The following is a 21222-nucleotide window of genomic DNA, read 5'->3' on the forward strand; positions in this document are numbered from 1 at the left end:
CAGAAAATGCTCAATGGAGAAAGGAAGGGAGAAAGAAAGGAAGGGAATGGTGAATGGAATGGAAACTTGGCACAACTGTAGATGCTTCAGTTCCTGAGCTGCCTCCTATATCTTGTGAAGGATAAAAGGTAATTTCCCTAAAACAAACTCGTACTGGTGCATTGGCCCACCGTTCTCTGTCACAAGTTTCACATGGTGCTGATGGCCCTTACACTTCCTTCAAAGCTACTGAAGAGGCTTACAGTCCTGAAGAAGAAATGGCCCAGGGAGATTAGGCAACTGCCTAAGTTCTCACAGCCAATTTGTGACAAAGAGCAGACTAGAACTCAGGGCTCTTGGTGGGCCAGAGACCAGGGCCCTTGACACAACACCAATGGCCTCACTTCAGTTTTCCCTCCAGGCGACAGCATATAATTATCAACATTAGTATTTAGAATTTATATGCAGCTTTTGCTTCACTGGCTTTTTTATTATCCTTTTGATTAGTAATTCGGTATGCAACCCAGATGTGGAGCAAAGCCAGGGTAGGGAGGGGAGAAGCAGAGGGAGGCAAAGGCCAAGTAGGGGACCATGATCCCCTGTGAAAGGGAGGACAGAGGGGAGTAAAGGTGCAAGAGGACACATAGACTCAAGGGACAGTGTCTTGTGTGGGGGTGGGGGATGTCTGTACAGATGCTATATGGGCCTCAGGTTGAGTGGTCCAAGAGCCTGTCTTGGGGCTTCCACTCTGATGGGGCAGAGGCAAGAAAAGCAAGAATATATTCAACACCCAGCAGGTTAAACACCAATATCAACTCTGAGACAGACCACAAGGCTTAGGGGGTTCTCTGCCCAGCGCTGAAGAGAAGGAGACCCAAGCTCCATGATGGGGGCTCTTGGCTCCTATAGTGCATGCTAGGAGCTAAATGGAACTGGTCCAGATACTCCATGTCATGTGGGAGTGTCCCAGAGACCACCATTCAGTGTGCTATGGTATCTTTGGATGGGGGAGGGAGGACTTCCACTGCCAGAGCCTGGTTCTCAGTGCCTCCTTCCATCCCCAGTCCCAGCTTCAGCTTGCTCTGGGGTTTACTTTGCAGGCCCCTATTTACCTTCAGAAAATGAGACTCCTCTCCTTTCCCAACCTCCTGGTACTATGGTGAGACTCAACCTTGTAAAAAAAAATAGCCTCATCCACTCCTAACACTCAAGATGAGGATACCTCCGTACTTAAAAAATGGAAACTGATGGTGGGGGAGTGGGGGGTGGTGATAAAGAGCAACACAGTCAGGGAGACAAAGCAACCGGAAACTCTGGCTGATATCTGAGGATATCAGGTACCACTCTGGGAGAACTGACGGAACACTCACCCACTGAGGGCCTATTTGGGGCCAATGTGTCACACATGCCATCTCACTTTGTCCTCATATGACCCCTATGAGGTAATTCAGCTCCCCCACTTTGCTAAGGAGAAACTCAAGCCTTTGAGAAATTAAGTAACTTATTCAAAGTTATATAGTTAACAAGAGAGACCCTAGGACCAAATCTCAGGCCCACAGTCGTTAAAGCCTGTGCACTTCCCAGCACAGCACTGTTATCTCTAAATTAAGAGATTTAATCTCTATGAGCCTGGCGTCTTCATGTGTAAAATAGAAAAAGGAAAAAAAAAAAAATATATATAGCCTCATAGCGTTGTTAAGAAAATTAAATGTAAGATAATATTGGTTAAAAACATTAAAACCCGGCGTAGTGTCGGGTACATAGTAGGTGCTCAATAAGTGGTTTTTGTTTGCTTGTTTTTCTTTTTAGGGCAGATCAATGTTTAAACTCCGGGCTTGGGTGCCTAGGGGCTCCAAAATGGGAGTACCGCCCATCGCTTCTGGGGGAATGCGGAAGTAGGGTGAGGAAAAGGGCCGGGAAAGGGGGCTCGGCTCCAGGAACCAGAGACGCCAGTTCCAGCTGCGCGCCCATCGCTCCGCTGCCTCCTCTAGGCTCCCCCGACTTCCCGCCCCGCCCCGCACCGCCCCGCCCCAGAGCAGGTCCGGAGTGCCTGGTGGGCTGATTCCGGAGCGTAGAAGGGAGCACGGAGCACGGAGGCGAGAGAGAGGCGGCGGCGGCGGCGGAGGGAGGCGGGGAGGCGGGGGACCGTCCTCGCTGCTCTCCCAAGTCGGCGCGGAGCCGCCTCGGGCCGGGCTGAGGGCTGCGCGGCGGCGGCGGGGCCGAGTCAGGATGCGGGGCTCCCGGGACCGCGCCGGGCTGGGCGGGCTGCGGCGGCGGCGGCGGCGGGTGGCGGGAGGAAGCTGTCCGCGGTGCTGAAGAGGCGGCGGCGGCAGCAGCGGCAGGGACCCGGGGCCGGGAGCAGAGGCGACCTTCTGGGAGCTTCACCGAAGCCGCGAGGCGGGGGCGCCGTCGCTCACCGGCTCATGCCGGGCCCCCCAAGCCCCGCGGAGGAGGTGGGACTGCCCTCTGCGGGACAGGTAAGGAGCCGTCTGGGGGCGCAGCGGGAGCGCACAGCTAGGCGCCTAGGGGATATTGAGCTGGGGAGGGCAGTGGGACCCCTCTCAGCGATGGGGGCTCTGACTTCCTGCTGGCGGCCCGAGATAGCGCCAAGTCCATCCTTACCCTTCCCCCTACAGGCTGGAGAAGCTGGGAGGGGCCTGAGGGACTGGGATCCAGCCATGCACCTGGGTACCCTGACCCTACACCGCCAGGCCTTGACCCCGACCTCGGGCAGCTCTGAGACACCCTGCTCACAAGGAACTGATGAGAGTCTCTTGGACTCCTGGTACCCCAGTCCCCACCAGGGCTCTGCGACACTAGGGAAATCTGAGCCAGCTTCACTAATCTCCCCTCTCCTCCTCCAAGCCTGTTCATAAGGGTGACCGGGTGGCTCCGGTCCCTCTGCCTCAACATTTCTTTGCCCTCAAACGGCCCTTGGACCAAGGGATGGGCCAGGCCCATTTCTCCAGAGGAGGGAGGTACCAGAAGATACCTCAGTTTTTTTCCTGTGGCCCTCTGGACTCTCATGGAAGGAGGCTGGTTTTGCAACACGCTGCTTGGTGTGTGAGGGCAGAGCTGGGGAACCTGAGTCCAGTTTTCTATTATGTGACTGAATACTGGTGACCCTAGACAGACCTCCATTTGGAGTCCTCCCTCTTTCTGGCAAGAGCATGCTGAATGAGCTCATTCAGGCCTGCAAAGTGCTTCCATTTCTTCAGAGCAGAGTTCTCTGAGTGGCAGAACGTAGTGAGCAAAATAAAACTGCGTAGAGGAAGACTGGCCTCGCGCTGTGGCTGACCACTGCTTTATCCCCATCCTCTCCACCCAGCACAACTTCTCCACTGTCAATCGTAGAAAGAGCACTAAACTAGGAGTTCCTAGCTGGGCGCTGGCACTTACTGGCTTTAGGCCAGTTACCTGAGCTCTCTGAACCTCAGTTTCCTCATACCTAAAGTGGCGATAAGGTAGCTGCTCTGTTCACCTCAGGGAACTGCCTTAGGAGTCAATGAAACAACGCCCATGACTGAAGCCTTGTCAACTGTATGCCACCATACAAGTGTGAGCTGCTGTCACTGTCCCCATCCACCAATCAGGTCTGCTGGCGGAGACCTGATCATTGCCACCCTTACCCCATTTTCTCCCAGCCCGGCCATGGCTTTCTTTGTCCTTGGCCTTCCTGGGGCACCAGAGTAAGTGAAGCTCAACTTATAAATCTTGAGGAGCCCAAAGGGTTCCCTCCCCTTCTCCTCTTCCATCATCACCTATAGAAGACAATATAGGGTGAGAGTCTGACTCACAGTTTTGTTTTGTTTTGTTTTGTTTTTTTCCCAAGAATCACAGATCTAGGGAAACAGCTCCTTGAAGGCAAGGGTTGTGTTGTTTTCATCTCTTTGCTTTCCTCCACACCTCGCCTCCCCCATAGCACCTGGAAGATAGTAAGGACTCAGTAATTGGGTGTAAAATAAGAGAGTGAAGTTTTAAAATATCTCAGAACAAAAGCATTTGACTGGAAGTCAACAGCCCTGTGTTCTGGTCCCAGATCTGCCACTGACTGTCTCAGACAGCTCCCTTCCCCTCTGTGGGCTTCAGTTTTCTCATCTGTAAAAGAAGAGGGTTGAGCTAGATGAATTTTAAGATTGTAAGCCTTGATGTTCTGTGGGGCTCTCTGAGGGCCAAGGCCACAAATCCCTCAGTTCTCCTTGAACACAGAATACCAGCTTTATTAACCTGGTTTGGAGAGTAAGTTATATCCTCTCAGTAAAGAATTAGATTTTATTAATGGAGTAGAAGGGAACAAAGGAACCAGAAAAGGCCACATATCGTTTTGGTGTTTTCTTCAGATTCCCCTCTCTTCCTTATTTCCCTGAGAAAGTCATGAGGGTGTACAGTTGCTGAGCTGGGAGGGTCCCTGCCTCCAAGCCAAGAGGCCAGGAAAGCACTCCCCCCAGAACATCACTGTGAGTAGCCAAGGGCCAGGGACCCAGTCCTAGGCCATTTCCTCCGAGGGCTGCTTCCTCCTCCTAAGAAGACTAGAGACGGGCACAGTCTGGAAAGATCCATCCCTGGGGAGAGTTTTTAAATTTAAAAACAAAATGATCTTCTCTGACAATAATTTTCCTCAACTGCGGCAGGCCCGGTGATGTTCAGAAAAACCTTAGCTAATTGGCACTTGGGTAGAGCTGAGTAAGCCATGCCAGTGACCTCCCGGACTTACCCTGCAAACGCCCAGCCAGGGTGGGGGAATCAGCCCCTCCCCCATGTCAGCACTTTCTGGCTCCCAGCTGTTGGTGCAGCAAGAATCAGCTCTCAGCTCTCCGGAGTTAATGGACAGTCACTAACCCTCATAACTAAGTGACGGCAACGGTGGCAGCAGAAAGCATAGAAAGGGGCTTTATTTTCTGCGAGACTGGTCTGTCAGGGCGCTGGCCTGCTGCGGGGACTAGAACAGTACAGCACCCCTCCTTCTGCAGCTGTCTGGATAGACTTCCCACCCCCAGAGCTGTCAGGGTGCAGGGCACCTCTGGTCACCCAGGCAGACACATCTGGCTCCTCTCCCAGCCGAGGAAAACTACCCACTGGCTACTTCTTATCTTCCCCTCCAGCCCCCTCCCTACCGAGGCTCCCATTCTGACCCTCTTCACAAGGCCTCAAAGGGAAGAAGAGAGTCAACCCTGGCACGTGACTTGTTGATCTCAGTTATCTGGAGCTTGGGGTGGAGGGGGCGTGGGTGGCAGGGAGATCTGAGGAAGAGGAAGAAATCAATGAGACATGGTCATTAAGAAATGGTGTGTGTGTGTGTATGTGTGTGTGAAGAAAGAGACTGAAACTGAAATATTCACATGCAGGCCCCTTCCCCTGGTAGCACACACAAAATGACAGAGGCAGAGAGTATCTGGAGAAATCTGTACGTTATTAATTACCTTCAGGTTCAAAAAGCCAATTCATCTGTGCGTCCTCAAGGGACTTCCAGCCCTAAAGTACACCATTCCAGGGAGAAAAAAGCAGAAGGAACAGGCTTCAATTTGGGAAGAAGAAACATCCCAGATCTCTAAACCTTTGGCACTTTACAACCTCCTTCCCTTCTTAGGGGCTCGGTGGACAGCCTGCCTGGAGCAAGGCCCCCTCTGCTACAAGCCAGGGGACACTAAGGACTGATCTCATTCCTGCTCTTTGTATCCAGGTCCTCTCTTCTCTTGCCTCCTCCTTTACTCTCTCTCCCTCCTTCCTGCAGCTCCCCTACCACCCTGCCCCAAGCAAACCAAGCAGGGAGTGAGGGCCCAGTGCTAGATGTGTTATCTTCCACCATTAGATGCACTATTTGATTCTAAGTGGTTGAGAATGAGCTGCTTCAGTGGAGAGACAGGTTGTTTCAGCAAGAATAATGATCTGATTTCCACCTGAAAATGGACTAATTTGAGTAGTGGTGTCACCACCCAATTCTCCCAGCAATTTTCACCTTTCTCAGCCACAAACCCACCCCCCAGGCAAGCAGCTTTTGCTCTGAAGGAGAGGCCAGTCCAGCCTATAGGAGCCCAGGGTGGCAGTGGATAAAAAAGAGGGTGGACTGATGTTCCCGGGAAAAGAGCAACTGAGAAGCTTCCCATTGGAGCTGAGAAGTGTTCCAGCTGTTTCTCTCTCTTCCCTGGGTTTCCCCCTCAGCCCTCTTCTCCTCACTCTCCACATGTCCTTCAATCATTCTCAAATCTCTCTCCAGCCCTGACCAGCACCCAGGGCTTCAACTCTATACATCAATTGCCAGGTGGAGTTTCTACTCTTATATCCCAAAGGCACTTTAAAACCAAACTCAAACACGTATTCTTCCATTTGCGTGCGTGTGTGTGTGTGTGTGTGTGTGTGTGTGTGTGTGTGTGTGTTTCATTTTTCCAGCTTGGTACTTGATGACCCGTTTCAATCTAAATATGCTTTTTTATTTTTCAGCTCAGGAAACACGTTCTGCTTTTACTTCTTTATTTACTATTTTTCTCCTCCAGCGTCTCTGTTCTGTCTTTCTGACACTCCTGTTAGATGGATGTTCGATCTCCTGGGACTCTCTTCCATGTCTCTTAACTTGCATATCTTCCATCTTTTTGTCTTTTTGCTCTATGTCTTGGGAGATTTCATTAACTTTTTCTTTTACATTAAAAAGTTAGTCTTTGGGCTTCCCTGGTGGTGCAGTGGTTGAAAGTCTGCCTGCCGATGCAGGGGACACGGGTTCGTGTCCCCGTCCGGGAAGATCCCACATGCTGCGGAGCTGCTGGGCCCGTGAGCCGTGGCCGCTGAGCTTGCGCGTCCGGAGCCTGTGCTCCACAACGGGAGAGGCCACAACAGTGAGAGGCCCGCGTACCGCAAAACAAAACAAAAAACAAACAAAAAAAGTTAGTCTTTAACTGTGACCATTCTATTATCCAGCTTCTCCACTGAATTTTTGAAAATTTAGACAATTATTTTCAATTTCAAAAATACTTCTTTGTTCTTTGCTCCTTTTTCATAGCAGACTGTTTTTCTTTTATGGATGCAATGTGCTCTTATATATTTCTAAGGACATGAATTGAAAAAGATTTTTAATATCTTTTCTATAGCTTGAATGATTTGGGAATCTTATTGGGTCAATTTTCTATTTGTTTATTTAATCTTTCTCTTTTATTTTCATGTAGCTGTTTTCCATAATCCTCCGAAGCTGGGTAAGTTTGTTTCCCTAACAGGCCTCTCCTTTGAACAGGAATGGTTCTTACTTCCGGTGTTTGGGACTGTGAGTGTCTCTGTACTGATTTCTTCACCAGAGAATCTTATCTGTTCTTTATCTCCTAGAAATTCCTCTGTGCTTCTGATCCACTGATATCATTCTTTTCTGTTTTCCAGTTTTGTTGTGATTTTATTCTTTTGAAAATATATGTCCTGTCATTTTCATGGAAACTTACGAGGGAGAAGAGGTGGTCATTTGTGCTCAGGCTGCCTTCTTGAACCAACAGCTTCCCCCTAGATTTTTTGCCTAAGTTGGTGGCATCACCTTCTACTTAGTCAAAAAAAAACCCAGAACCTGGGAGTCATTCTTGCTCCTACCTCTCCCTCACTTATAGTTAGTCTCAAAGTCCTATTCATTTAGCCTCCTAACTACTCCTCAGGTATGACCCTTCATCTCCATCCATTTTGCTATAGATCAGGTTCAGATCCTCATCCTCTCCTGTCTGCATTTTTACAATATTCTCTTAACAGGACTTCCATTTTCACACTCTTCAAATCCTTTCTGCTGCCACCCAGAGTGCTCTGCCTAAAACATGGGTATGACCGTATCACTTCCTTGCTACAACCATCATTGGCTCCCCACTGCCCAAAGAAAAAAGCTTCTCTGCAAGGAATAGGAAGCCTTCCCACCTCTCTTGCTTGATTCCATCAATACCAAGCCACCTGGTTTCCCCTCTATAACACCACCCCATGCCTCTGTCCTGTTTCCTCTGCTGGAAATGCTCTTCTCTCATTGTCTTACCTAATGACTCATTTTTTTCTTCAAGACTCAGTTCACGTGTCACCTGCTGTGAAAGCCTTTTCCGAGGTCCCACCATCACATCCACTCCCATCTCAAGACAGGAGTCCCACATCAGGTCACACATAATACTCCATGGACTGCTAGCACAGCTTACTCCATGGCATTGAAACTTTGTATTTGCTAGTCTGTATTCTCCACTACTCCTCAAAACAGGTACCACTTCTGGTTTATTTTTGCATTCCAAGAACTGGTCTGAATTGCTTAAGAAATGTTTGTTGTGCAGAACTAAATGTGCCCCAGCCAGATGTGCTCCACCCATCCCAGTACTGGAAAGTACTTTCTTAAGGAGGAGACTCAGCACACCTAGCTCATTCATTCACTAATTCATTCACTCATTCATGAAATCAACTGTTTATGGAATGCCTACTCTGTGCCGGAAAAGGGGCTGCAAATATGAGGGACAGACACACTCCCCACCCTCTTGAAGCTCACGAGCTCTGGTGAGGGAGAAAGACACTAATCAAGGAATCACACATATATGGAGACTGTGATAAGCTCTTGGAGAGGAAGAGCTGGAGCCTGGAGAGCAGATAACCAGGCAACCTAAACCTAGGCTGAGGATGGAGGGGTGACCTCCCTAAGGAGGTGACTTCTGAGCTGAGAGCTGAAGTATTCTGATGTGCACGGAGACAATGCTTCTGAGCAGTGCAGCTGTGAAGTGAAGGAGAGGGAGAGGACAGGAGCTGAAGGGGGGAAGTGGCACTGAGGACAGATGTTCCAGTTATCTATTCCTGCCTAACTACCCCAAAATTTAGTGGCTAAAACAATGGACATTTTATTATATCTCACAATGTTTAGGGTCAGAAATTCATGCAGGTTTGAGCTATGTGATTATACCACTCCATGTGGCATGGACAGAGGTCACCCTGTGGTATTCAGAGGACAGATGGGCTGGTTTGAAGAGTCCAAGATGGCTTCACTCATGTCTGGCATCTTGGGGATGGCCAGAAAGCTGGGCTCAGCAGGCTTCACCGACCAGAGCATTACACACACAGCCCCTCCAGCATGACGGCCTCAGAGTAATCCACAGCAGCTCAGGGTCCCAAGAGTGAGTAGTCTAGCGAACAAGGTGAAGGCTGCATGGCCTTTTATAACCCGGCCTCTGAAGTCTCATAGCATCACTTTTGCTGGGCTCTGTGGTGGAAGCAGTCCCAAGCCCACTCAGATTAGACAGGAGGGACATAGACCCCTGCCTCTCGATGGGAGGAAAGGATTGGCAGTCGGGTTTTACAGTTATCACTTTTTTAAGCCAGGGGAACAGCAATATGTTTAAGTGCCAACAGGAAGGATCAGGAGTTTGGAGCCTTTGAAGACAGAGGAGAGAGAAAGGATAATCCATTGCATAAGCTTCCTGAGGAGGCAGCTGAAGCAAAGAAAGCTGAATTCCCCATTTTCCCTCAACTCTGCTGCCTTCCAACCTAACCCTGACCCCCGACTCTTGCTCTCTTTACTGTGAGATGCAACAAGCTGCAACCATGACTCCAAAGCTGGCCTGGGGGCTCTCTTGCTTACAGGCCAGAAATCATCAAATCCAGCCGTAAGCCACCTGCAAACAGCCACCGAAGTCACAGCACTTCGCAGTTTACAGAACGGTTTACATACTGTCTGCCTGGAAGATAGTCTAGCACCTGTTCTTAAAGACAGCACCTCTTCCCTGGATTGTAATCATTTCTATTTAATCTTCTGCCCTGCTAGGAAGTTCTGGCTTTTATCTTACAGCTTAGAAGCAATCTCTCTTGCTGCACTGAGAGATAGTGGTCAGAGGTTGAGCTCCCTCACAAAAACTCTGTATTTATTTGAATCCAGACCTTAAAGTTATCTAGGCAGCCATCTCTGGGCTGCTAAATCACCACAAATCTCTTAATCTTTTCTTAAAGCTCCCATTTCCCATTCCCTTCACGAAGGCCCTGGTTTTAATCCGTTCAAGACCAAGTCTTCACCATTCTGACACCCACACCATCTATCACAACCCTCTACACACGGGTAGGCTCTCGGAAATGTGTAGTAAATGAAAGGCCAGGATTTGGACTCAGTTAAACCTAGGTTCAAATCCAGGGTCTGTCACTGTTTAATCTTGGGCAAGTTACTTAACTTTTCTGAGCCTCAGTTTCCTCATCTGAAAAATGAGAAATAATAATAGCCAATTTCATGAATTGTACAGTTTTGAGATAAAGTGTGTGAAACACGGGGCTCGTGTGAGGACGCAGTAAATAGTAGCTGTTATAATTTTACAGGCTTCTGATGAGGACTGTCCCCATCCTCCTGGTCCCACATCACACTGTCCCTGTGGTCTCTCTCTTTTATTTATTTATTTATTTATTTATGGTCGTGTTGGTTCTTTGTTGCTGCTCGCGGGCTTTCTCTAGTTGTGGTGAGCAGGGGCTACTCTTTGTTGCAGTGCACTGGCTTCTCATTGCGGTGGCTTCTCTTGTTGTGGAGCACGGGCTCTAGGCGCGCGGGCTTTAGTAATTGTGGCTTGCGGGCTCTAGAGCACAGGCTCAGTAGTTGTGGCACACGGGCTTAGTTGCTCCGCGGCATGTGGGATCTTCCCGGACCAGGGCTCGAACCCATGTCCCCTGCACTGGCAGGCGGATTCTTAACCACTGCTCCTGTGGTCTCTTTTTAACAGTATTCATGGTGCCTCTTCCCAGACATTTCAGAGCCCACCAGGCAGTGCATGAAAAACACTTCCTCTAAGCCGGACGCCCACAACTAATCCTGAACTTGATGCTGTTCAGGCCAGCATGAGCTCTGATCAGACAGGCCTGGGTCAAATGGGGCTCTGTCACTCTCCAGCTGTGTGTTCTCAGAAAGCCTATTTAACCTCTCTGAGTCGCATCCTCCCCACCCATGTGAAAGGGGATGGATTCAATGAGATACTGCATTTGAAGTACTTGGCATGGTGTTCAAACACAGCAAGCACTCAATAGACGGCAGCTGACATGTGATGACACCAGAGCACAGTCACTCTTGAGTCAGACTTCCAGGGTCCATGCCCAGCTCACCACTCACCAGCTGTGTGCCTGTGGGCATTTATAACTTTCTTATGCCTCAATGTCTTTATCTGTAAAATGGAGATAATGATTCATAGAGTTACTGTAAGGATTAAATGAGATAATACATCACATTTGGAACAGTGCCTGGAACACAGTAAGAATTTAGTAAGTGTTGAGGTGTTATTATTTCAGCCTTTAAATTTGAATTTTTTTGTATTTCTATATTTAGGGTACATTGATTATTAGTAGCATGTAGTTTGCATTGTGTTGTTTTAAAAATTTAGTCTTTGTCTTTTTAAAAATATCAGCTTTGAGGTATAATATACATACAATAATAGTCACTCATTTCAGGTGTACAATTCAGTGAGTTCTGTGAAATACCTGCAGTCATGTAATCACTACCATGTTTCTCCCTTCTGTGGAATCTTGGCACCTTGACCCCTCAAGTTCATGCTCCCTCGGTGATTCTTCAATGCCTTCATATTTTCCCCTAGCTTTTCTAGCTGTCATTGGCTGGTTTGGTGTGACACAAGTTAGTCTGCAACTGCTGGAAAGGAAGCCCTCTGTCCTATTGTTATTCTCCCACTAGAATTATAGAGTCAAAATGAGCGTTTAGAACAGTTCAGTTCCTGGCACGTTGCAAAAAGCTCAATAAGTAAGTTCTTCTTCTTCTCCCAGTAGAATCCCAGGGTCATGTTGAGCTGAGCTGTTAAAAATCAACCCCTTCCACTCCTTCTACCCTTTCCATACATTTTATAGATAAACTACTGTCACACTGTATGACTGGACTCCAGTGCAATCAGACTCCCGTGGGAGGCTGTATTTGGACTCCAGTGGATTCCTGGATGGTTTCCTGTCCCTAGTCTGGGAGGTGTCATTGTGCTCTCCTTCCCCAAATCAGGGCATGGAAAACCTTAGGGCCCAGTTCACTTCTCAGCTCAAAAGGAAACAAGCCAGGGACTGTGGCTTCACAGACGCACCTCTCTCCCTCTCCTCTTGCGGGGCCCAGACCTCCAGCCATGACCACACGTTTGGAGCAATCTTCTTTCATTCAGAATCCCAGACATCTCATGTTTTCCTCTGGAGCTGAGTGCACACGTGTGCATGCACATGTGCACACACAAACACACACACACACACAGAGGAACATGTTCACCAGCAAGTGTGCATGTACACAGTACCGTACACAGTTTGGAAGGACACGCAGTCCAGGTGAGACCAGGCAGCAGAGGTGGAGATGAAAATTGCTCTGCATTGAATGCTGGTCCCTTATTCCAGGGAACAGAGAGAGAGAGGCAGCCCTAAGCAACAGGCCAAAGGTCAGGTCAGGCCAAGGGCAGAGAAGGCTGGGCCTGGAGCCCAGCCACCACCCCCTGCTGGCCAGGACTCGGTGCTGGGTCCCCAGGGTCAGCTCAGTGAACTCCTGTGTGGCCCTAGCAGGTTATGGAAAGAACATGACCTGTTAGAGAACCGTGACCCGTGGCTTGGCTGTGAGCGGGTACTGCAGCCCCTGACTTGGTGGAGGTGCGGGTGTGAGTATGCACTTGCGTGCGTGCATGTATGTGCGTGTGTGTGTGACGTGCCTCTCTGTGCATACTGGGGGGAGCGGGGGGCAGGTTTTCATGCTGTGCTCAGCCCCCAAACTCAGAAGGAATGCCCCAGCCTGGGGAGGTTTTAAACTGATTTTAGATAATTTGGCTCAGAAGAAATCCATTAATTTTTGCCTGGTTTAGAAGTAGTGCGTGCTCATCGTAAAAAAATGCATGTGGAAAACAGAAAAAACATGGTGTCAAAAGAAAAAAAAAATGAGAAGCACCTGTGCTCCCACCCCTGGAGATAATCACCGTTGACATTTTGGCAGAGTTGCGATTACGTGCACATACGGTGTTCTTTTCTCCCTTCTCGCTGAATCTGCAGAGAGCACTTTCTCACGTTATTCCTCTTTGCAAACCTGTTTGAAGGCCTTGTACTGCTGTGCTGTTGCACCATAATTTACTTAACTTGTCCCCAAATGTCAGACGTTCAGGTGGCTTCCAGTTTGTCCCTACTGTGGAAAACCCGGGGTGAATGCACGCTTCATGTTTGTGCGTGAAGTGCTGAGAAGTTCTGCCTAAAGGCGCCATCAGAGCATGTGTGTGTTGGGGGGTTGGAGGGCAGTGATCCAGGCGAGGCTATGTGGCTTGGGTTTCCGAGGCTCAGCTGGGTGTACTTTGACCAAGAGAGGGTGGCTGGTAGGAACAGGGGGGTGAGCTGGGACACAACCACTCCTGCCTGCCCTGGACAAGCACCCTGCAAATGCCCCTATGGTCTTCAGAGCTCCAGGGCCTGATTCCTGGACACAAGTATCCCTCCTTTGCTTCTGGGGGATTAGAGCTTGGCCTCTTGGTGAGGCAGAGCACGGGGCAGGGGCGAATATGACGCATTAATCTGTTCCGAGGGCCCTAGGGTTGGTCTCCCCAGCCCTACTCCCTCAGAAAGGCCCACATGGATGGAAGCGCAGAGGGTGGGCGAGGTGAGCAGGGGCAGGGCCGGGACGGGGGCAGCCCAGGGGGAGTGGGAAGCTGGGCAATAACTCCTTGGCTCCACGGCCCATTTGGCAAATAGACGTGTTGCCTTTCCTTTGCCTCCCTCAACCTGCTGGAGGGGCCGTAGTGGGGACGGTGAAAACTGCACTCACTGGGTGCTGAGTGTGCTCACCTCTTCCTGACTATTGAAGAAGATAGGGAGTGGGGGGATTTCACTTCTGAGGGGCTCCTTGAGGCTATGGGATCACGGTATATTAGTGCCACCATCACATCAACGGCTGTTTAATCCAACCCCTCTTGTTACAGATGGAGAAACTGACTGTAACTGTGCCAGGTCAAAATGCTAATGGGGGCGGAGCAGGAATGGAAACTCAGCGTACCTAACTGAGTACATGTGCCTGTGGTCACATGTCCTTTGGCTCCACATCTGTGGGTCACATCTGCTGGTGGAGGCGGGCTGTGACGGGGGCTCTGAAGCTGCCCTTGGGGGTTAGAGAGACTAGACCTGCTGGGAATATGCCCCAAGGAGCCCAGGCGTAAGCGTGGCCCTGTGAGGCCTCTGCCTTAGGTGCCCAGCTCCCCACCAGCAGGAAGGAGCCCTTCCACATCACTACAGTCCAAGGGCTCCCCCCCTGCATGTTTGCCCTCTGGAGAGGAAGGAGAGAGAAGTAGTGAGGCCCCTGCATTTGTGAGCAGCCCCGAAAGTAGTGACCTAAGCTCCCCCCCTTCCCCAGTCCCTGTATGTGGAGAAACTTCTGCCACAGCTGGTTAATGCACCCACAGGCCCTCCAGGCACGTAGCAGTCCAGTGTCTCCAGCACCATTTGTGTCCTCCCTGGGTGAAGAGCTGGGCACCTGGATCACATGCTCTTCTTTGCGCCCCTCCAGGATTCTCTGTTAGACATTCTTGGAACCCCAGCTCCAAGGCCTCAATTCTCAGGCTCTCAGAGCCTCTGAGCCAGGGGCAGTCTCTCCTTGACCCTCTGCCCCGAGGCAGGCAATAGCCCACCCTCTGCCCTCATAGCAACCCAGCCAGGAGAGCCTGGCCTCCCACGGACACTCCCTCACTGCCCTCCCCCAATCTCGCCTGGCCTTCTTCCTCCCCTCGCTCTGTCCCATTCCCTGGGCATTATTTCTGGGGCCATGCTCTGTCTTTAACACTCCCCAAGAACCAGCTTTCTAGAATCCAGCCACTTCTCTTGGGGCAGAAGAAATGGCCTTTGCAAGGCTTTGGCTGTGAATTCTTGGTAGGGAATAGGACTGGGGAAGATAAACCCAGTCCGGAGGGCAAAAATATCTCACCCTTTACCATTAGCAGAGCACCAGCCAGAAGGCCAAAAAAGTCCCTGGCCAGAGATGGGGGTGAAGACAAGTTCTAAAGCCCAGAAATGAGCATAGCAGCCCCTCCCACTTATAATATACAACATACTTGCATATCGGCCATCTCTTTGGATCCTCAAAACAACCTCGTGTGGTGGGCAGGGATTATCACCTGCACTGTACAGGTGAGGAAACTCAGAAGGGCATGAAAATTTGCCCAAAGTGTCAGGGCCAGGACTGAGTCTCCAACCTCCAGTTTATAAATCCAGGGCAAGACATGACCCTGGCCCCCACCAGCTTCATGATGTGCCTGGGAGGGAGACAGCAAGCCCCCTGAGGCCACCTGGCACGCCCCTCCTCTCTCTCCAGACCCCACTTCTACCTGCCACACCCCACAGTGTGTATGGATTTGCTGTAGACCCACTCGAAAGTTGCCTTTTTCTCCTTCAGCCAGTCCTGAGCACCCACTATGCGCCCTTCCCAAATGCACAGTAGGTGCTCAGGGCTGGCTGAAAGAGGAAGAGGCAGCCCTGAGGGCGTCTGCATTTCCAACTGGGATGTGCAAGTCCATACCTTAGCACCCAGGAAGCCCTGCCCCAGATCCCACAATTTGCCTTATAAGGGAGGTTAGCCTAAGGTGCATCCCCCTAAGACCATACCTGGGGAGAAGCATCCTTCCTCAGGAAGAACTGACCTCTGTGAGCACATGGCATGTAGCGAGCTCTGAGCTAACGGTGGTCCCACCAACCCTAGAACAAATCCTCTGGCAACCCAACATCCCACCTGCCTCCAAGTCCTGTCAGTATCTCCCAAGGCCGGCCCCCTTTTCTCCATCTCCTCACCGTTGAGTCCCAGTTGTCCTCAACTTACCTGAAGCCATGGCAAAGCCTCCTACTGGTATCACAGTCAGTCCGAGCCGCCCCACACACACAGCCACAAGGAAGGCTTCAGGACCCAAATCTCATCCTATCACCCCTGCCAAGATCCCTGAAGGCCCCTTAGGCCTAAACGGGGTTGCACGGTCTGGGCCTGCACTCCATCTCACACCTTTCTCTGTACTCTGAGCCACACCAGCCTTCTCTCAGCTCCCTTGCCTACCATCCTTTATTCGGCCTCTCCGTGAAACGTGTCCCCCCTCCCCTCACCTTGTCAGCTCATCTTCTTCCTTCAGATCTCAGTTCAAAAGCCTCCCCTGCGCCTCTGTGTCAGTTCTATCCATCGTACATTCTCACACCCTCTGCTGTACTTCTCCTTCAGGGCAGGCGTTTTCTCCACCAGTTGTAAGCTCTGGAAGACAAAGTGTGCATCTTTCTTCCTCTCCCCGCTTCCCGTCCTTCTCACCATCGCATCCCCAGCATCTCTCCAGTGCCTGGCCATCGCTGATGCTCAGTAACTGTGTGTTGAATGGATAGATGAATGAACCAACTCTATGAGGTAAGTACTGCCGCTATCCCTAATCTGCAGACAAAGAAACGGAGATTCTGAGGAGTTGAGTGGCCAACTCAAGGTCCTGCGGCTGGCCGGTGGTACAGGCAGGGTCTAGAGCAAGTCAGACTGCAGAGTCTGTGCTCTTCACCACTTCCGGTCCTGCACCCAGAATGCCGGCCTCGGTGTCTGTCTTGCTCTCCCAGCAGGCTCTCTGAGGACTGCTCAGCTGGCCACCAAGTCCTGGGGCTCTGGGGCTCTCCTCCCCAGAGCTGCCCCCAGAACCATGGAGAGTCTGAGTGAGCTACAGAACCCACTGCTGCCTCAGAACCCCGCACACCTCCATGGCCCCTACCCCTACCCCGAGGCTTCTCCCGCCTGGCCATGCCGGGAGAAGATCTACTCCTACCTCCTGGGTGGTGCTGGGCCTGCTCACGCCCACCAGCTCCTGGACCCAGGATCCCTGCAGCTGGCCGTGGAGGCCTGGTACAGGCCCAACTGCCTCCTAGGGAGGGACAAGCTCAAGGAGCCCAGGGCAGACAGCTGCGAAACCAGCTTCACAGAGAGCAGGGAGCCCCCCGCTGGGCCTACGGCGCGGTCCACAGAACCTGGCCAAGCGGAAGAGGATGTCGCCATCCAGACTGTGTCCTACGGGGTTCAAGAGGAGCTCCAAGGCCAAGAGGACGACCAGGAGGAGGAGGAGGAGGAGGTGAGTATGTGTGTTTAAAATGCAGATTCTTGGGCTCACCTCCAGGTGCTGAGATTCTGTAGGCCTGGCTTGGGGTCCAGGAATCTGTATGTTACCAAAAAAAAGGCACTTCTGACACGGGTGCTATCTACACTTGGAGAAACACTAGCTTGGGCTATTTAATTTTTTTAAGATTAACTGCATTAGGGTCTCTTTTTTATTGAACAACAGTTGATTTACAATATTATGTAAGTAGGTGTACAACCTAGCGATTCACAATTTTTAAGGGTTATGAATATTTAATTTTTTAATAGCACTTTTTGTTCTTGTTTTTTTTCTAGCTCAATCGAGAGATAATTGGTATATAACATTGTTTAAGGTGTATAATTTGATTCATGTACGTGTTACAAAATGTTTACCACAATAAGGTTAGTTAACACATCCTTCACCTCACATAATTACCATTTTGCTGTTGTTGTTATAGTCCTCTTTAAGCAACAAATTTCAGTTTTGCTCCACGTAATCTAATATTTTCTACAAGGTGATTTTTAAGGGTTACATGGTATCCCGTTGTAGATTCTTGCATCAATTACTAACCCAATCTCCTGGTCATTGGGTGTTGAGATTGTTTCTGATCTTTCCCAATTACTATCCTGTGATGAACATTCCGGTACGTGTATATTTGTATTCTTTCCTAGTGATAAATTCCTAAGGGTGGAATCACTGGGCCATTCACTGTCAAAGCTTTTGGTGGAGAGTACCGAGCCCAGCCCACACTCCCACTAACAACAGATGGTCTTCCCGTTGCCCCACATCACTGCCAATGGGTGATCCTGGGCCAGGTCACAAGAGCCCACTCATGTTTTGCAGAGTGATGCAACCTCGACAGAGAGTGAAAGCGAAGACAACTTCCTTACGCTGCCTCCCAGGGACCACCTGGGTCTCACTATCTTCTCCATGCTCTGCTGCTTCTGGCCACTGGGCATAGCTGCCTTCTACTTCTCCCAGGGGGTAAGAGCCCGTGGGGCCCAGGGCTCCTGCTCTGGCCACCCCGCTCCTCTGGGGGGCCTGGGGTCAGGGCCTGGCGGGCTGGGGCTGTTTTGCTGGGCGTGGGGATGCTCCCTTTCATCAGCGCCTCTCTCTCCCTAGACCAGCAAGGCCATCTCCAAGGGGGACTTCCGCCTGGCTAGCACCACCTCCCGCCGGGCCCTATTCCTGGCCACGCTCTCCATCGCCATCGGGGCTGGTCTCTATGTGGCCGTGGTGGTAGCCCTGGCAGCTTACATGTCCCAGAATGGCCACAGCTAGTGGCCAAGAAGTCCTGGCGTCCTGACTCCCCTGATCGACCTGAGGAGGCAGGGGGGCTTGGGGTAGCAGACTCTCTGGGAAGTCCTGGCCCCTGGAGACAGCTCATGAGCCTAGCTTATTGGGAGGAGGCCTCCCAGGCTGCAACCTGAGGGGTTCAACCTTCACTTCTTCCTGCCTATTGCAACCAGCCTAAAGCAGGGCTGGGAGCATCACTCTCCAGCCCAGGCTATGTTGGGAAGCAGCAGAGGGTAGGGCTGCCCACCTGGCCATCCAGGCAGGACCTCCCTCTAGCTGGGAGCTCTCCCCATTCTGCTTATTTCCTAAAGGGTCTCCTGCCCTGCAAGCAACCCACTACCCGACTCTGTTAACCTCTCCACAGAGAAAGAACAGATTACAGGGAGGGAAGGGGATGCCTGGGGAGAAGAGGAGCTGACCCAGTCCTTGCAGCCCACAGGCATCTCCACCTGGGACACCCTGACTTTCCCCAACTCCACTCTCTGCCTCATGATGCCCAGACCTCAGCCAGCCGAGAGGGAAGTACATAGAGACATAGGGACCCCTTGGTCTTTCGGGTTCTGGAGGGTGCTTACCTCTCCTGTGGGCTTGTAAGACAGTGTCGATTCTAGGCAGAGAAGGGACATCTCGGGCGTATAAACTCTGTGCTGAGGGCAGGTTCTTGCAGCGTCTCTGTGCAGGAACGAAAGGCAGATGAGATGACACAAAGCCTGGAGGGCCCTGGAATAGTGTTGCCCCTGTTCCCCCAACATCCTTTTCTAGGCTCCTCCCGGGGGGCTCTGAGCTGGCACCATCCCAGGTAGACAGAGAGAGAGAGTGCCATGAGCCCAGCAGCCACTGAGCACAGGACCCTAGATCCAGCCCTGTGGGAGCATAACGAGGAGACCCTGAGTAGTGAGTGAGATGAGAGGAGGGACACAGGCCTGGCATGGCAGCTGAGCAGCCCAGGAAGGCTTCCTAGAGGAGGTGAGCAAGGTCTAGATAGATGAAGAGAATGTATCTAAGGGATACTAAGGGGTGACCCTTAGTATTCCTGGGCAGGGATGTGGCAGGAGCCTCCCAAGGGGGGTTCAGAGCTGTTTGGATTATGCCTAGAACATCCAGGCTGGAGCCAAACTGAGGGCTCCACCAACTCAAGGAAGGGGAAGGTCAGGCCTGTGTCTCAAAGGCCAGTAATGTTTTCCCACCTCTGAATGCTGGACCCCCGGTCAGCCTTGGAGCTTCTTCACTGGCCCCCCGGCTCAGAGCTGCTCGTAACGCCCTCAACCTCTAGGAATCCTCCAGAATTCTAGAGACATCCAGACAGGCAGGAGGAGCACACTGTGAGGGCAGGCCTTTCAGAGTTCAGGCTGTGGACCTCACTGTGCACAATCTGTGGACCTGGTCATTCCCGTCCCCCATCCAGAGCTTGGGGCTATGAATCCACCAACTTGTCCCACCATCTCCCCTAATCCCAGGCGTTACCCAGCCCTCCATTCCCTGCATCCCCTGAAGTCTCACAGGCCCAGGATCAGCAGTTTTAATGTCCCATTATTGTATATAATTATCCTTGTAATAAACATTTCTGTAACACCTGGTGCCCTCTGGGCCTCTTACTGTCCTCGCCTGCCTCCACCTTTGCCTGCGTCCATTTCTTCCCCAAGACTGACCTCCATCCCCAAGCCTACTGCTCCTGGTCCCTAGCAGCATGTTCTTGAGAGCACATGCCCACATCCGGGCCTTAGGAGAAGGGGAAGGCACTCTGGCTTGGAGGACTTCTCTGCTCAGAGTAGCCTGGATGCAGGGTGATGGCGTGCATTTGACTCTGCGAGATAAGGCAAGGTCCATGCTGAAGAAAAATCCCTTCTAGACTCGAAGGCCTTGGAGATCAGGTGGAAGGGATGCGAGCCAGGGTGACTGAGGCTCCACTGAGCTGCCTGGAGCTATCAAGGGTGGACACAAGGTACGGGGTCACCAAGGAGCCCCATTCTGCTAATGCCCTCTCTAGAGTCCCTCATACCTCCCTTATGGGGGTTGTTCACGGGTGGTATGGGGAGGAAACCATCTCTGTCTGCCTCGGACCACAGCCTCAGCACCAAATGCTCTCGGTCCCAGGCCCCCAGGAACCTGCCTGGACTGAGGGCGCTGGCACACTCGCACCCACATGTGCCTACTTGCAAGACACAGCTGTGGACACACATGTTGCACAGGCTGGGCACCCCTGAGACGGAGATTAGCGCATGACGTATGAGCATTAGGAGATGCTCTTGGGATAACATTTGAGGAAGGCCGATCCGAACGGCGGGGAGGCCAGGCTGCGATGCTGGGCCAACCCAAGGTGGGGTCTGGATCCAGGATGCCCTTCAGAGTTGACCCAAGGTAGGACGAAGGGCCAGGCCTTTATATCTGCTTATCAATCAGTCATTGGATGTGGGCCACCCAGAAAAGGGCTGTGACTCTCAGGCGAGGCAGATCTCTTCAGCTGGAGCTGCCCCCTAAGCGGGGTGTGCCCTGAAGGCTGATTGCTGACAGCACCTGCAGCAGCTGGAGGACTAAGCCCATCATTCCTGCGGGGTCCCGAGCAGCACATCACCGCGCCCGCCGCACCCACCAAGCGGCAGCAGACCCGGCGGTGCCACCGAGATCCCTTCGGCATTTGCCTCCCCACGACGAGGGCCGCTTCCTGGGGACTCTGCGATACTGGGCCCACAGGCAGGAGAAGCCGAAAGTGACTTCAACCACTGACGGATGGAAGCCAGTGGACAAATAACCCCAGATTTCCTGGCATCCGGAAGGGAGGACACTAGTCGTATTCTCCACGCTCTCAGGGCTCCCCAGCAGGACTGAGCTTCAGTCGCCTGCAGTGGCAATTGGCTTAGAGCACGTCCCTCGCTGGCTGCCTTCCTGTCCCCATCTTCTTCCTTACTCCCCCGCTGCGCTTCCT

At 51.6% G+C, this 21222-nt stretch overlaps 1 protein-coding gene across 1 annotated transcript; it reads left to right on the forward strand.

The window, feature by feature from the left end:
• The first annotated feature begins 1955 nt into the window (after positions 1–1955).
• SYNDIG1L (synapse differentiation inducing 1 like) lies at positions 1956–19864 on the forward strand. The gene is made up of 5 exons (XM_073800245.1): positions 1956–2456; positions 16121–16297; positions 16495–16997; positions 17847–17987; positions 18126–19864. Exons 3-5 carry the CDS (start codon positions 16575–16577, stop codon positions 18282–18284), a joined length of 723 nt encoding a protein of 240 aa, XP_073656346.1. The 5' UTR covers positions 1956–2456; positions 16121–16297; positions 16495–16574; the 3' UTR covers positions 18285–19864.
• Positions 19865–21222: the final 1358 nt, after the last annotated feature.

The sequence above is a fragment of the Tursiops truncatus genome, chromosome 2 (genome assembly GCF_011762595.2).
Source record: "Tursiops truncatus isolate mTurTru1 chromosome 2, mTurTru1.mat.Y, whole genome shotgun sequence".
Classification (NCBI taxonomy): Eukaryota; Metazoa; Chordata; class Mammalia; order Artiodactyla; family Delphinidae; genus Tursiops; species Tursiops truncatus.

What these genes read in the sequence shown, in the direction of transcription:
- SYNDIG1L (XM_073800245.1), top strand. Translation starts at nt 16,575, where the DNA reads ATGGAGAGTCTGAGTGAGCTACAGAACCCACTGCTGCCTCAGAACCCC. An exon ending in AGGAGGAGGAGGAGGAGGAG is followed by an intron (nt 16,998 to 17,846) that starts GTGAGTATGTGT and finishes CATGTTTTGCAG; the next exon opens with AGTGATGCAACCTCGACAGA. An exon ending in CCTTCTACTTCTCCCAGGGG is followed by an intron (nt 17,988 to 18,125) that starts GTAAGAGCCCGT and finishes CTCTCTCCCTAG; the next exon opens with ACCAGCAAGGCCATCTCCAA.